General features: G+C 36.2%; 1 protein-coding gene across 1 annotated transcript in view; it reads right to left on the minus strand.

The window, feature by feature from the left end:
- Window positions 1-16,011, minus strand: part of ABCB1 (ATP binding cassette subfamily B member 1) — a 104,764-nt gene that overhangs the window by 58,836 nt on the left and 29,917 nt on the right. The window contains exons 5-7 of the mRNA XM_010370650.1: window positions 13,389-13,419; window positions 10,033-10,224; window positions 9,316-9,487 (exon numbers count right to left, since the gene is read on the minus strand). Of these exons, the coding sequence (XP_010368952.1) occupies window positions 9,316-9,487; window positions 10,033-10,224; window positions 13,389-13,419 (395 nt within the window). The remainder of the gene's footprint in view (window positions 1-9,315; window positions 9,488-10,032; window positions 10,225-13,388; window positions 13,420-16,011) is intronic.

The raw sequence follows: 16,011 nt of genomic DNA on the forward strand, positions 1-16,011 counted from the left end.
TATGGCAATTGTATGTTTAGTTTTATAAGAAACTGGAAAACTATTTTCCAGAGTTGCTGTACCATTTTACACTCCCATCTGCAATCTATGAGTGATCCAGTTTCTCTGCATTCTCTCCAGCATTTAAGTCTCACTGTTTTTCATTTTAGCCATTCTGATAAATGCATTGTGATACCTCATTGGGTTTTAATTTAAATTTCATTGATGGCCAATGGTGCTGAACCACTTTTCATGTGCTTACTTGACATCTGTGTATCCTCTTTCCTGAAATGTCTGTCCTTATATTGAGTTTTGAGTCTTATTTATATATTCTAGATAATAGTTCTTTGTCAGGTATGTGGTTTGCATATAATTATTTCTCTGTCTGTAGCTTGTCTTTTCATTCTATTAATATGGGCTTTACAGAGTAAATTTTTTTTATTTTTATGAAGTATAATTTATCAATTTTTACTTTTAATGATTATGCTTTTGGTGTCAAGTCTAAGAACTCTGCCCAGGCATAGATTCCAAAGATTTCTTCCTTTTTTTTCCCCTAAAAGTGTTATAGCTTTACATTTTATGTTTAAGTCCATGATCCATTTTGAGTTAATTTTTATATGAAGTGTCAGGTTTAGGTTGAGCTTCTTCCTCTTCCTCTTCCTTCCCCTGCCTCCTCCTCCTCCTCCTCCTCTTTGTTCTTCTTTTTTCCTTCTTCTTCCTTCTCCATCTCCTTCTTCTCCTTCTCTTCCTTCTTCTCCTTTTCTTTTTCTTCTTCTCTGGTACTATTTGTCAGACAGGATGTCCTTCCTCCATTCAATTACTTTTGCACCTTTGTCAAAAAAACAGCCAGACATATTTGCAGAGGTCTATTTCCAAGTGTTCTGTTCTGTTTCATTGATCTATGCGTCTATCCTCCAGCAATACCACAGCTTGATTCCTGTAGTTATACAGGAAGTCTTTATATGTGGTAGGTTTACTCCTCTCACTTCATTACTCTCTGTGAAGACTGTTCTTGCTATTCTAGGACCTGTGTCTTTCCATATCAATTTTTAGAATAATGTTGCTTGTCGATGTCTACAAAAGGCCTTACTAGCATTTTTATAGGAATTGCCTTAGACTTACAGATCAGTTTGGAAAGACCTGACATGTTTATGTGGAGTCTTCTAATTCATGAAGATGCCATGTCTCTTTATTTAGTCTTTGCCGTCTCTAATCTGCATTTAATAATTTTCTGCATACAAACCCTGTATATGTTTTGCTAAGTGTTTATCAAAGTGTTTAATTTTATTTTGAGTGACTATAAATGGTATTGTATTTTAGATTTTGGCTTCTGCATTTATTTTTGGTATGTAAAAATTCAATGGATCTGGTATCCTGTGACTTTTCCAAACTCAGTTGGGAGAATTTTTATAGATTCCTTGGGATTTTCCACACACAATCTGAATCATGTTGTCAATAAATAGATATGCTTTTCTTTCTTTCTTTCCAATCTATATGCCTTTCATTTCTTTTTCTTGCCTTATTGCAATGGTTAGAAGTTTCAGTGTTTTGATTAAAAAGAGTGGTAAGAGTTAATTTGTTTTATTCCTGATCTTAGAGGAAAGCAGTCTTTCACCATTAATCATGATATCAGACAAAGGGTTTTTGTAGATGATTTTTATAGAGTTGAGATAATATTCCTCTATTCTTAACTTGCTGAGAACTGTTATTATCAGTGGGTGTTAGATATTCTCAAATGTTTCTTCTATGTCAATCTATATGATCATATGGTTTTTCTTCTTTGGCTTGTTTGTGTGGTAAATGATGTGAAAAATGATTAATTTTCAAATACTGAGCCAGCATTTTACAGTTGAAATGAGTCCCACTTGGCCATGATGTTTAATCCACCTTGCATTATTTTTGTATATGGTGATAGGTAAAGGTACAGATTCATTCTTGCACCTATGGATAGCCAGTTTTTCCAGCAACATTTATTTAATAGTCTTTTCCTCATTGCTTATTTATGTAAGCTTTGTCAAAGATCAGATGGTTGTAGGTGTGTGGCTTTATTTCTGGATTCTCTATTGTGTTTCATTGGTCTATATGTCTCTTTTTGTACTGGTACCATGCTATTCCAGTTACTACAGTTTTGTAATATAGTTTGAAACTGGGTAATGTGATGCCTCTGGCTTCATTCTTTTTCTTTAGGATTGCTTTGGTTATTCAGTCTCTATTTTGGTTCCATATGAATTTTAGAATAGTTTTTTCTAATTATGTAAAAAATTACATTGGTAGTTTCAGAGGAACAGTGTTGAATCTGTAGATTCCTTTGGGCAGTATGGCCATTTTAATGCTATTAATTATTCCCATCCATGAGCGTAGAATATTTTTTCTATTTGTGTCATCTATGATTTCCTTAAGGAGTATTTTGTAGTTCTCCTTGTAGAGATCTTTCATCTCCTTAGCTACAGGTATCCTTAGGTATTTTATTTTGTATGTATATTTCATTTTGTGTTGTGGCTATTGTAACTGGGACTGCATTCCTTATTTGGCTCTCAGCTTGAATGCCAGTGGTGTACAGACATGTTATTGATTTTTGTATATTAATTTTGTATCCTGAAACTTCACTGAATTTTTTTATCAGTTCTAGGAGCCTTTGGATGAGTTTTTAGGGTTTTGTAGGTATAGAATTATATAATCAGTGAAGAGATATAGTTTGACTTCTTCTTTTCCTATGTGGATGCCTTTTACTTCTTTCTAAGCTTGCCTGGTTGCTCTGGCTAGGTTCTCCAGTACTATGTTGAATAGATGAGAGTGGGCATCCTTGTCTTCTTCCAGCTCTCAACAGGAATGCTTCCAGTTTTTGCCCATTCAGAATGATGCTGGATGTAGGTTTGCCATAGATGGTCTAACTAAATTTTGAGTTATGTTCCTTCAACACCTAGTTTGTTGAGGGTTTTTTAATATGAAGGGATATTAGATTTTACAGAAAGCATTTTCTGCATCTACTGAGATGATCTTTTATTGTTTTTAATTCTGTTTATTTAATAAGTCATATTTATTAATTTGCATATGTTGAATCAACTTTGCATCCTAGGAATGAAGTCTACTTGATCGTGGTGAATTAACTTTTTGCTGTGCTGATGGATTTGGTTTGCTAGTATTTGTTGTTGAGCACTTTTGCATCTATGTTCATCAGGGATATTGGCCTGTACTGTTTTTTTTTTTTTTTTTCATTGTTTCTTTGCCAGATTTTGGTATCAGGATGATGCTGGCTTTGTAAAATGAGTTAGGGAACAGTCTCTCCTAGTTGATATTTTGGAAGAGTTTCAGTAGCATTGACACCAGCTCTTTTTGTGTGACTGGAAGAACTCAGCTATGAATCCATTTGGACAGGTGCTTTTTCTGATTGGTAGGTTTTTAATTACTGATTCAATTTCAGAGCTTGTTATTGCTCCATTCAGGGTTTCAATGTCTTCGTGACTGAATCTTAGGAAGTTGTGTGTTTGGAGAAATTTATCCATTTCCTCTAGATTTTCTAGTTTGTATGCATAAACGTGTTTATAATAGTCTTTGAGGATCTTTTGTATTTCTGAGATCAGTTCAAATGTCATCTTTTTATTTCTTATTGTGCTTATGTTGATCTTCTCTTTTTTCTTTGCTAATCTACTTAGTAGTCTATCAATCTTGTTTATCCTTTCAAAGAACCAACTTTTAGGTTCATTAATCCTTTGTATGAATTTTTGCATAGCAATTTCATTCATTTCTACTTGATTTTTGTTATTTCTATTCTGCTATCTTTGCGGTTAGTTTTTTCTTATTTTTCTAGTTCCTCTAGGTGCAACATTAGATTGTTAATTTCAGATCTTTCTTGATGTAGACATTTAGCACTACAAACTTTCCTCTTAACATGGCTTTTACTGCATATTATAGATTTTGGTTCATCGTGTCTATTTTCATTGAATTTTTTTATATCTGTCTTAATTTTGTTGTTTATGCAAAAGTCATTTAGGAGCAAGTTGTTTAATTTCCACATAATTTTTTGGTTTTAGAAATCTTCTTGGTATTAGTTTCTATTTTTTTCCAGTATGGTCAGAAAATATGCTTAGTATGATTTAGATTTTTTTGAATTTATTGAGACTTACTTTATGGCCAAGCATGTGGTCAATCTTAGAGCATGTTCCATGTATAGATGAGAAGAATGTATACTCTGTAGTTGTTGGGTGGAGTATTCTGTAGATGTCTATTAGGTAGGTCCAACTGGTCAAGTGTTGACTTTAAGTCCAGAATTTCTTTGTTAGTTTTCTGCCGTGATGATCTGTCTAATGCTCTCAGAAGGGGTGTTGAAGATTCCCCCCATTATTGTGTGGCTGTCTCAAGTCTTTCCACAGGTCTAGAAGTACTTGTCGCATGAATCTTGATGCTCCAACATCAGGTGCATATATATTTAGAATAGTTAAGTCTTATTGTTGAGTTGAACCCTTTATCATTATGTAATGCTCTTCTTTGCCTTTTTAAATTCTTGCTGGTTTAAAGTCTATTTTAACTGATGTAAGGATAGCAATCCCTGCTTGTTTTCCATTTGCATGACAGATCTGTCTCTAACCCTTTACTGTGAACCTGTGGGTGTCATTACATGTGAGAAGAGTCTCTTGAAGAATTATATGTGAGAAGAGTCTCTTGAAGACAGCAGGCAGTTGAGTTTTGTTTATTTCAATTCGACTTGCCACTATGTGCCTTTTAAGTGGGTTGTTTAGATAATTTACATTCAAGGTTAATATTGATATGTGAAGTTTTAATCCTGTCATGTTTTTAGCTAGCCGTTTTGTAGACTTGATTGTGAACTTGCTTTATAGAGTCTTTGGAGCATGTACGTAAGTATGTTTTTCTGATAGCAGGTATTTTTCTTTTGTTTCTATGTTTAGAATCTCTAGACTTAAGAATCTTTTGTAAGGCTGGTCTAGTGGTAGTGAATTCCACTAGCATTTGCTTGTCTGAAAAAGATTTTATTTCTCCTTTGCTTATGAAGCTTAGTTTAGTGGGAAATGAAATTCTTGGTTGGAATTTCTTTCCTTTAAGAAGGCTGACCATAGGACTCTCATCTCTTCTTGCTTGCAAGCTTTCTGCTGAGAAGTCTGCTGTTAGCCTGATGGGGTTCCCATTGTAAGTGACCCTTTTCTCTAGCTGCCTTTAAGGTTTTTTCTTTCCTGTTGACCTTGGAAAATTTGATGAATATGTGTCTTGGGAATGGTCGCAAGTAACCTATTTGAGATTAGCTCAGCTTCTTGGATCTGAAGTATTGCCTTTCATCATCAAATATGGGAAATTTTCAGTTATTATTTCTTCAAATATTCCTTCAGCTTCACTCTCATTTTCCTCTACTTTTGGTACTGTGATGACACAAATGTGAGACTTTTTGTTATTGTCCCTCAGGTCCTTGGAGTTCTTTTTTTTATTATTTTATTTGTTTCAGAATGGGTGAATTCTATTGTTCTAACCTCCAGGTTCACTAATTCTATGCTGTCATCTCCAACTGCTTAGGTTAAGTCCATCTAGCATGACTCTTATTTCTGTTGTTGTATATCTCTGTTCTCTAATTTCACTGTTCTTTTTAATAAATTCTATTACATTGAGGATTTTTTTTCTATTGTTTCAAAAGAATTTGTATTCTATTAGCAAAGAATTTTTATGATGGCTGTTTAAAAATCATCATCAGATAATTCCAGCACCTGATTTATCTCAGTGTTGATGTCAGGTAATTGTTGTTAGTTTGTTTGTGTGCTAATTTTCCTCATTCAAGTTGTGATTTTCTTGACTCTTGTTATGACAGGCAACTTTCTATTGTAACCTGGATATTCTGACTATTATGTTAGGAGACTCTGTCTCCTATTTAAATATGCCTTACTGTAGCGTTAAGAGGTAAATTTATAGCACTAAATGCCCACACCAAAAAGTTAGAAAGACCTCGTTGATAACCTAACATCACAACTAAAATAGCTGGAGAACCAAGAGCAAACAAATCCCAAGGCTAGCAGAAGACAAGAAATAACCAAAATCAGAGCTGAACCAAAGGAGACTGGGACAAGAAAAACCATCAAAAGATCAATGAATCCAGGAGCTGGTGTTTTTACAAAATTAATAAAATGGACAGACCACTAGCTAGACTAATAAAAAAGACGAGAGGAGATTCAAATAAACACAATCAGAAATGACAAGGAGGATGTTACCACTGACCCCACAGAAATACAAACAACCATCAGAGAATATTATGAACACTTCTGTGCACATAAACTAGAAAATCTAGAATAAATGGATAAATTGCTGGACACATACATCCTCTCAAGACTGAACCAGGAAGAAATAGAATCCCTGAACAGACCAACAAAGAGTTCTGAAATTGAGGCAGTAATAAATAGCTTACCACCCCCAAAAAAAGTCCAGGACCAGATGAATTCATGGCTGAATTCTGCCAAATGTAAAAGAAGAGCTGATACCATTCCTACTGAAAATGTTCCAAAAAATTGAGGAGGACGGACTCCCCTGACCCATTCTATGAGGCCAGCATAATCCTGATACCAAAGCCTGGCAGAGATACAACAACAAAAAACTTTGCCAATATCCTTGATGAGCATTGATACAAAAATCTTCAACAAAATCCTGGCAAACTGAATTCAGCAGCACATCAAAAAGCTTATCCACCATGATCAAGTAGGCTTTGTCCTCAGGATGCAAGGTTGGTTCAACAGATGCAAATCAATAAATGTGATTCACCACATAAACAGAAACTAAAGACAAAAAGCACATGCTTATCTCAATAGATGCAAAAAGGGCTTTCAATAAAATGCAACATCCACTCATGATCAAAACTCTCAACAAACAAGATATTAAAGGAACACACCTCAAAATAATAAAAGCCATCTATGACAAACTTATAGCTAACATTATACTGAATGGGCAAAAGCTGGAATCATTCCCCTTGAAAACTGGCACAAGACAAGGATGGAATCAACCTAAATGCCCATCAATGATAGACTGGATAAAAAAAAAAAAAATATATATATATATATATATATATATATATATATATATATATGATACACAGACACCATGGAATACTATGCAGCCATAAAAAAGAATGAGATCGTGTCCTTTGCAGGGACATGGATGGAGCTGAAGGCCATTATCCTGAGCAAACTAACTCAGGAACAGAAAACTAAATACTGCATGTTCTCCCTTATAAGTGGGAGCTAAATGATGAGAACACATGGATACATAGTGGGGAACAACACACACTGGGGCCTATTAGAGGGTGGAGAGTGGGAGGAAGGAAACAGTCAGTAAAAATAACGAATGGGTACTAGGGTTAGTACTTGGGTGATGAAATAATCTGTATAACAAACCCCCATGACACAAGTTTCCTATGTAACAAACCTGCACTTGTACCCCTGAACTTAAAAGTTTTAAAAAGTTAAAATAAAATAAACCTGCTTTACTCTAGCAGGCAGTTGCTCTATTTAAGTTTAGCATGATAGTATTGGCCTACTTTTGTGAGATGTGGTTCCAGGAGTGGTTTAATATTCAGAGTGTTTGTAGTATTATTTTGGTTGGCTTAATTTATGTGACGCTTCTGGGGCTCCCACTGGCCCCTGCTTCTGCTGCTTGAGTGGGTGAAAGTGGTTTTTCAAGATCAGACTGCCAGATTGAGGAAGAGTGTGGTGGTTTCCTGTACCAATGCCCTCTAGTGCCCCAGTGTCCCTGGGCGCTGGGAAGACAGTCTTGGGCACAAAGTACAAAAGAGGCTTCCTGGGCCAGGTCACTTGCTGTGATTAGGTCCCTTTCTGCTATGTCTATTTGCTTCTGTGTCTCTAGGTTTGAGGGTAGAGCCTCAGGCTCAGACACAAAGAGGCTTCCCAGACCCAGAGTGAACCACATTTATTTTTTAATATGATTGACATCCAAAGAATTTAAGAAACTTGTTTGAAATCATACCGAAAGTGTAATGCTGCACGGGGATTAAAGCTTGGGTCTCTAGCAGCCAGCCTGGGACTCCTTTTATTAAATAAATAACATGTGAAGCAATGCATAATTAATCATTAAAAGACTGACTCATGGTCTGTTTTTCATTTTAACCTAAAACAGACATCAATATGTTTTAAGTAGTTTTTCAGTAAATACTGATGTGAAGAGTTTGCCACCTAACTTGCTTGACATTCTAGTATACAGAAAAATCAATTGACAACAAGCTTTTGCCAAATATTTTAGTTAACTGATAATCCCCAGAAACATTATTTGAACTCTATGTTACTCTAAGCAAAAAATTAACACAGACCTCAGAACTTCAGTTTCTTTCTCTGTAAAATGAGATAATACCTATACTTCAGAAAGATAACACAGGTATTTGCCTGACAATAAATGCTCAATAAATGATAATTATTCTTTGCAGAAACAAAATAATATCCATTATACAAGGTTAAAATTTCTAAAGTTTCTTAATACTTACAGCCTGACTTATTTTGTGTGATGCTTGGCTTTGGTTGTCCATTCATTACTTTTGCTACATGAATTTATATTGCCTTCTCTAAGGTGTGCTGAACTCCACAAAAATTACAAATTACCGGGCCAATTTCTCTACTGAAAATACACTCATATAAAATCAGTTTAAAATTCACACTATGTTCACCTTGAAATGGAAAATAAGTTTTAAAAGATCACTGGAAACGTGTGCTGAGGTAGAGAGGGCCACTTCTACCTCTCTGCCTTCATGACAGGAGAAAGAGCTGAAGGCTAAGGATTTATATGCATCCTTAGGGACTAGAAAGTATCTATTTTCTTAAATTATTTTATAACCAAAAATTTAACTATGCATGAATGCTGACCAAACTGGAAAATCAATTTAAAAATTAAACAAAAATCTAGAAAGCCAAAAACATTAAAGTAAAAAGAAATGTTAATTGAATGGGACATCTGTTGCTCACTAAACTTGAGTCGCTACTTGCTATGTGAATAGGGCATCATCCACTAGAGAGCACGGTTCTTTGGAACTCGGCAAGTTTTTTTGTTTGTTTGTTTGTTTTGTTTTTGTTTGTTTTCTCACAAAAGCAGAAGATAGATATGAGAACTACATTCTTCTTTCTCATTCTTTCCCCAAATAATCACATGGCCAAGAGCAGCATGGAGTCTTGGCAGGGGTAGTACTCAGTGAGGCTGGATATGCTTATCCAGCTGATTTTGAACAGAAAATGTAAAAGTAACAAGTACAGAATCAGAGTCATCATGTAGTAAAAAGACCTTTCCATAGGGTGAGACCAAGAAGGGGGAAGGTACAGTTCAAAATCTGGATTCACAGGCTTCACCTACCTTTGCCCAGATAGCAGCTGACAGTCCAAGAACAGGACTGATGGCCAAAATCACAAGGGTTAGCTTCCAACCACGTGTAAATCCTACTATAAACCCAGTGAAAAATGTTGCCATTGACTGAAAGAACATTCCAATTTTGTCACCAATTCCTTCATTAATCTTGGAGACATCACTAAAAGAACAGATAGTATTAGAAATAAATAAATGTCAGAATTGTAAACAACAACTTTTCTTCTGAAGCCTATTTTGAGTGTAGGGTAGTTTATAGCTAGAGCATTTTGCGCCTATGCTTTGTTTTATTTAGCAGGGTATAAGTTTCTATTAGGAAATTTGTCATTAACAACAAAAATCCATAGACACATGGCCCCAGGAAATGGACATCGTGTGCATAAGAAGTATTCAAACTAGGAATTTCAAATTGCTCAGAAATTTCCTCAGAAAGTATCTTGTTTTGCTCTACTGCACATTCTCAGAGGATTTCTTCATTCTGGCAAAGTCCAGTCCTTCATTCAATGCTAGTCATGCAGGTGCCCTTATGCCCATCAAGGTACTAGGAACAAAACGATGCACATGACATCGTTGCTGCTTAGAAGGAATTTTGTCTCATAAGTACCTTTGAGTGGTACACTAACATCTCCTAACAGATGTGATGACATCTATTTCATTTTACTAAGAATAAGAACCACATCCAAGTTCAACATAAAACTAAATACTTACTCTGTAAGCCGGGTGTTAAGCTCCCCAACATCGTGCACATCAAACCAGCCTATCTCCTGTCGCATTATAGCATGAAAAAACTGTTTTCTAATTTTGTGTATTTGTCTTCCAGCTGCCAGGCACCAAAATGAAACCTGAATGTAAGCAGCAACCAGCACTCCAGCACCAATTCCACTGTAATAATAGGCATACCTGAAAAACAAGAACACTGCACATGCTCTCTGTTTCCTGATCAATGTACCTTTTCCAAAGAGACCCCTCATTCCTATTTTTTCACTTATCTGGGTATCTAGCCATCCTTAACAAATAAGAAGTGGCTGTAACAAGCAGAATTATAGTCACCATCCAACTACGTCTGCACCACTATGGCGAAATGGTTAAGAATGGTTTCTGCTTTGGCTCAAATCCCAGCTCTTCACTTCACTGCTATGTAATCTTAGGCAAGCTGTTCAACTTTTCTAAGCCTCAGGTTTCTAATTAGTAAAACAGAGATAAAAATACTCATGCACGAAATATACTTGGAGCAGTGCCCAGCACATAGTAAGCACTCAGAGAATGCCAGTTACTGTGAAAGATGGTGTGGTGTATTGGGGAATCACAGCATCAGGTAAGACCCACCACTGTAATATTGTCTACTTTTATTACATTAGCATCAGTTGATGAGTGCACTGGGTTGGTCTCTGTACACTGGAGATGAAAAGAAGTGACAGAACTTGTCAGAAAGTGAGATCAAGAAGTAGAAATAATCACTTGGCCTTTTGGGCTAGGGATTATCCCTTATGCTATTAATCTAGTATTTTAGATGCCAAGAGACAACTGAAAATGTTAAAACGTAGTTTTATTTCATTTGCCCAACTGGCCATCGTGAGTTATCCTAAAATGCTTAACAAATCAAATAGTGGCCTTTCCAATTTAAATTCTAGTACTAAAAAACACGAGCATTGTCTTAAAAACAGACCCTTGATCAATCTAGAAATTCTGAATTAATGTTTCCTTGCTCTGAGTGTTCATATTTAAAAAAGCAAACAGGCTGGGCATGGTGGCTCGCGCCTGTAATCCCAGCACTTTGGGAGGCCGAGGCAGACAGATCATAAGGTCAGGAGTTTGAGACCAGCTTGGCCAATATGATGAAGTCCTGTCTCTACAATAAATACAAAAAAAATTAGCCGAGCATGGTGGCATGTGACTGTAGTCCCAGCTACTTGGGAGGCTGAAGCAGAAGAATCGCTTGAGCCTGGGAGGCAGAGGTTGCTGTGAGCTGAGATCGTGCCACTGCACTCCAGCTTGGGTGACAGAGCGAGACTCCATCTCAAAAAAAAAAAAAAAAAAAAAAAAAAAGCAAACAATTCACGCCTGTAATCCCAGAACTTTGGGAGGCCAAGGTAGGCGGATCATGAGGTCAGGAGTTTGAGACCAGCCTGATCAACACGGTGAAACCCTGTCTCTACTAAAAACACACACACAAAAAAAAAAAAAGAAAAAAAAATTAGCTGGGTGTGGTGGTACACACATGTAATCCCAGTAACTCAGGAGGCTGAGGCAGGAGAATCGCTTGAACCCAGAAGGCAGAAGTTGAAGTGCGCAGAGATCGTGCCACTACACTACAACCCGGGAGACAGAGTAAAATTCCATCTCAAAAAAAAAAAGCAAACAATTATTGGGCTTCACTAAACAATTAATTTTTAGGTTAAAGGCAAACATTCTAAAATGAAATACAGTATTCTAATATTCCCACTTTTAAAACTTCACTACTTACCATCTTCAAATTAAACTGTATGTTTGAATCATGCAGAAGCTATAAAGATGGCTAGGTAACAAGCAGACAGTCTCTGACATTGCTGTTCACAATTCAGTACTCAGCCCATCAGGAATCTTGGGAAACAAGTCTTTCCCAATCTCTACCTTGTAACTTACAATGCATTTATCAAGGAAGATGTAACTAAAGCACTAAGTTTTAGTTAACAGATAACTCAATCACTAATTACTATCAAGTGTTCATGATACAGCAAGAGATAGTATTCTAAGTGTTCATTATATAGCAAGAGATAGCTAATAGAAACTCCACATCACAAGTAGAACTCATGCTTTGAGAATAAGTTAAAGTATTTTAAACTGTCAGTGTATGTTTACTCAAAAGTGTATGATTAAAAGACATTCTGTTTCATTTTCCCCAATGTAAAAAACAATGTCCCACCACAGGAATATTTGGAGGTATTTACTTCTTGACTTTCAAAATACTATCAAGTGTCTCCATTTTTGGCAGGGCACGGTGGCTCACACCTGTAATCCCAGCACTTTGGGAGGCCAAGGCGGGTTAATCACCTGAGGTCAGAAGTTCAAGGCCAGCCTGGGCAACATGGTGAAATTCCGCCTCTACTAAAAATATAAAAATTAGCCGGTGTAGTGGCACCCGCCTGTAAACCCAGTGGCACACGCCTGTAAACCCAGCCGCTTGGGAAGCTGAGGCACAAGAATCGCTTGAACCCGGGAATTGAAGGTTGCAGCGAGCCGAGATTGTACCACTGCACTCCAGCAAAAAAGGTACCTATTTTTTTCAAATGTACCAGATCATTTACACCATAATGTAGAATCATTTTCTTCTGATTCACCTACACGTACCTTTGGACATCTGTTATAAGCTGTTCTGGGGAATAAACTTCAAGATATGTAAATCATTAACCAAAAGATTCCCCAGTGTGAGTTAAGAATAGAGTGACTATATTTATTCTGGGATGTTTTATTTTATTGTTCAGAATCATATGTTGAGTTAAAAAAATTCCTTTTGGCTGCTTTCATTATCATGTCATGTCTGAAAACATCCAGGAAACAAATTAAGAATTATAAGCCATTGAAAATAATTATTCTCTCTCTCTAATTTTTTTTTTTTTTTTTTGGTGGGGGACAGTGTCCTGCTCTTTCCCCCAGGCTGGAGTGCAGTGATGTGATCATAGCTCACGGCAGCTTTGAACTCCTGGGCTCAAGCGATCCTCTCACATCAGCCTCCCAAGTAGCTAAGACTGTAGGTATGTGCCACCACACCTGGCACATATATATTACAGAAAATAATGATTCTTAATTCAACTACATTTTAAAAGGCTACTTTAAACTCCTCTAATTTCCTTATATATTAATACGATATTCTATATTGATCAATGTCTATTTTAAGCTTAACCCTAACTTTTGCATACCTTATGCAGCCAATTCTTTTCTTAAAAAATCTACACATATCCTCCTAAAAACTAACAAGAGTATTGTTCTCCTCAAAATTTCTAAGATGATAATGCAAAATTTTAAACATTTCTACAACTTGATGAATATAGAAAAGCTTAACAATAGTAAGTAGAATGTCTAATTACCTGGTCATGTTTTCCTCCAGATTCATATCACCTAGACCACCACAAAACAAACATATACCATTTATGTCTCTTTAGTCTCCATTAAAAATAAACATGTAAAAATGAATCAAACTCATTTCACTTAATGATTTACACAAAAATAGGTCAAACTGACTCAGTTTTAATTGTGTGTAAGCATTATGGCATTCATTCAAATATTTCTCTGCTGACTGTGTGCAACCACATATACACTAATTCAATGATTTGTTTGTTTGCAAGAAGAAACCCACATTTGGTAAGAGGTAGTCTGTCAGCAGAAATATCAGTGTTCTTGAATTAAAATATTTTTTGGAATATCACTCCAAGATCCCATAAAAGAAAAATCTCTTGTCCTGATAAATGCCATTGCATACTAAGGTACATATTTAAAATCTAACACTGCATTTTTCCAGTTTTATTCTTATTTAAAAATATCAAATACAAAGAACAGTGTAATAAACATCAGTGAGCTCATCACCCAATATCAGCAAATGCTAACATTTTTGGGACAAAAAGTACATTATAAAAGTATTTCATAACTTTACCCCTAACACACAGACACACACACAGACACACACACACACGAGCACTGTTCATTTTGGTGTGTACATTTTCAGATTTTCTTTTATGTATGCATGTATATACACACAAATACACACTTATTTTCTTTTTTTTTTTTTTTTTTTTGTTGAGACGGAGTCTCGCTCTGTCCCCCAGGCTGGAGTGCAGTGGCCAGATCTCAGCTCACTGCAAGCTCCGCCTCCCGGGTTTACGCCATTCTCCTGCCTCAGCCTCCCGAGTAGCTGGGACTACAGGCGCCCGCCACCTCGCCCGGCTAGTTTTTTTTGTATTTTTAGTAGAGACGGGGTTTCACCGTGCTAGCCAGGATGGTCTCGATCTCCTGACCTCGTGATCCGCCCGTCTCGGCCTCCCAAAGTGCTGGGATTACAGGCTTGAGCCACCGCGCCCGGCCTACACACTTATTTTCTAACAATGGAGTCACAGTTCACATTCAGTCACCAAATTTTTTCCTATCAGTATATAAATGTGTATATCTATTTTTTTCAATGTTGCAACTATTTCACTTGTTTCCAATATTTTACTGTTACAAGCAATGCTGTGTTAAACATACTTATACACATATGTTATAAATGTACAAAGAGTAAATATTTTCTAGGATAAATTATCACAATTGAGACTGCAAAAAGTTATGTTAAAATGAAAGGGCCTGTTTCAGACGAGTCTGATTTCGACAGGTATGGAAAAGAGGGGAAAAAATATTTCTAGCAAAGTGAACAATATAGACAAAAGTCAACAACAAGTTTGAAGAATGCGTAAGTCTGTTTTTGACAGGGGGAGGAAGTGTGTTGTGTGGATGGAGGGAGGTGGTTATGTAGCTGGAAAGATAATCTGGGTCCTGCAGGTATGGTGCAAGAAAACAGACCAGCAGTCGTTCGACAGCTTTGAGCAAAATAGGATATAATTAGAACTATGTTCTAAGAGAGTTTAGCCACCAGCAATGTATACGATTAACTGGAATGTGGAGAGACTAAGAGACTTGAGCTACTATAACTATGTAAGGAAAGAGAGTATAAATGAGAATAGAAAAGAAAGCACGTACTTACAAGATTTATAGAGGAAGAAGTTACAGGACTTAGCAACTGATAGAATAGAAGTAGACAGAATAAAAATTTTTTAAAATTATCAAAACATCAAGCCTAAGCATTTGGAGAATGCTAGTGTCATGGTGGGAAATAAGAATTCAGCAAAAAGACCTGCTCTGGTCAGAGGAGAGATTATTAGTTTGGTCTTGAACATTTTTGTTTTGCAGTGCCTGGCACATTCAATTGCAGATGTCCAATAAGTATTCAGACTGTAACTTTCCAGTTTTAGAGAGTTCATATCTAAAGATTCAGGATTCATGTGCTGGAGGCCATAGCTAAATCCATTTCTCCTTACCCATAAGGACAGGCCAGCAGATAAGGAGAAAACAGCAGGACAAGCACAGAATCCTGGAGAAAACTCCACTAACGGGTAAGACAGAAAGTAAGGAAGAAACAAAGAGATGCAGAAGCATAGCAAAACATGCAAGAGGTATTCTTGACTGCTTTGCCTTATATCAATACAACAATAAACTTTTTCAGATTGAATTTTTATTTAAATCAGTTGTGAGATGTCTTCTGCTCCACATTTTCAAAAATGAAACAGGACACTGAATAGTCAGGTGAGGATTTTTCTCCAAATCAATCTTGGGAAACCTTACATTATCTATCTTATCTATTTACCAGGAAATGTCTCTATATAGTATTAATTGTTGCCAGTATGTCACTACCAAATCAAGACCATTTTCCAAGTCTAACTAAATATCTGTTTTCTACTCATTGCTTTTACCAGTTTTCTCAATTCTCAAGATAAGAAACCAAGATAATTTAAACAAATGTTCTTCAGCAATGATGTCTTCTAAGTCTACAGTCATTTCTAAATAGCTCAAAAAGTAAACAACTTTGTTCAAGGTCAAAATTGCCTCCTTTATGTTTGTGTGTCCAATTACACCATACCTATAGCTTCAACCATCAAAATACATAGAAAGCAAGGCTAGCACCAA

Source organism: Rhinopithecus roxellana, chromosome 6 (assembly GCF_007565055.1).
Source record: "Rhinopithecus roxellana isolate Shanxi Qingling chromosome 6, ASM756505v1, whole genome shotgun sequence".
Taxonomy (NCBI): domain Eukaryota; kingdom Metazoa; phylum Chordata; class Mammalia; order Primates; family Cercopithecidae; genus Rhinopithecus; species Rhinopithecus roxellana.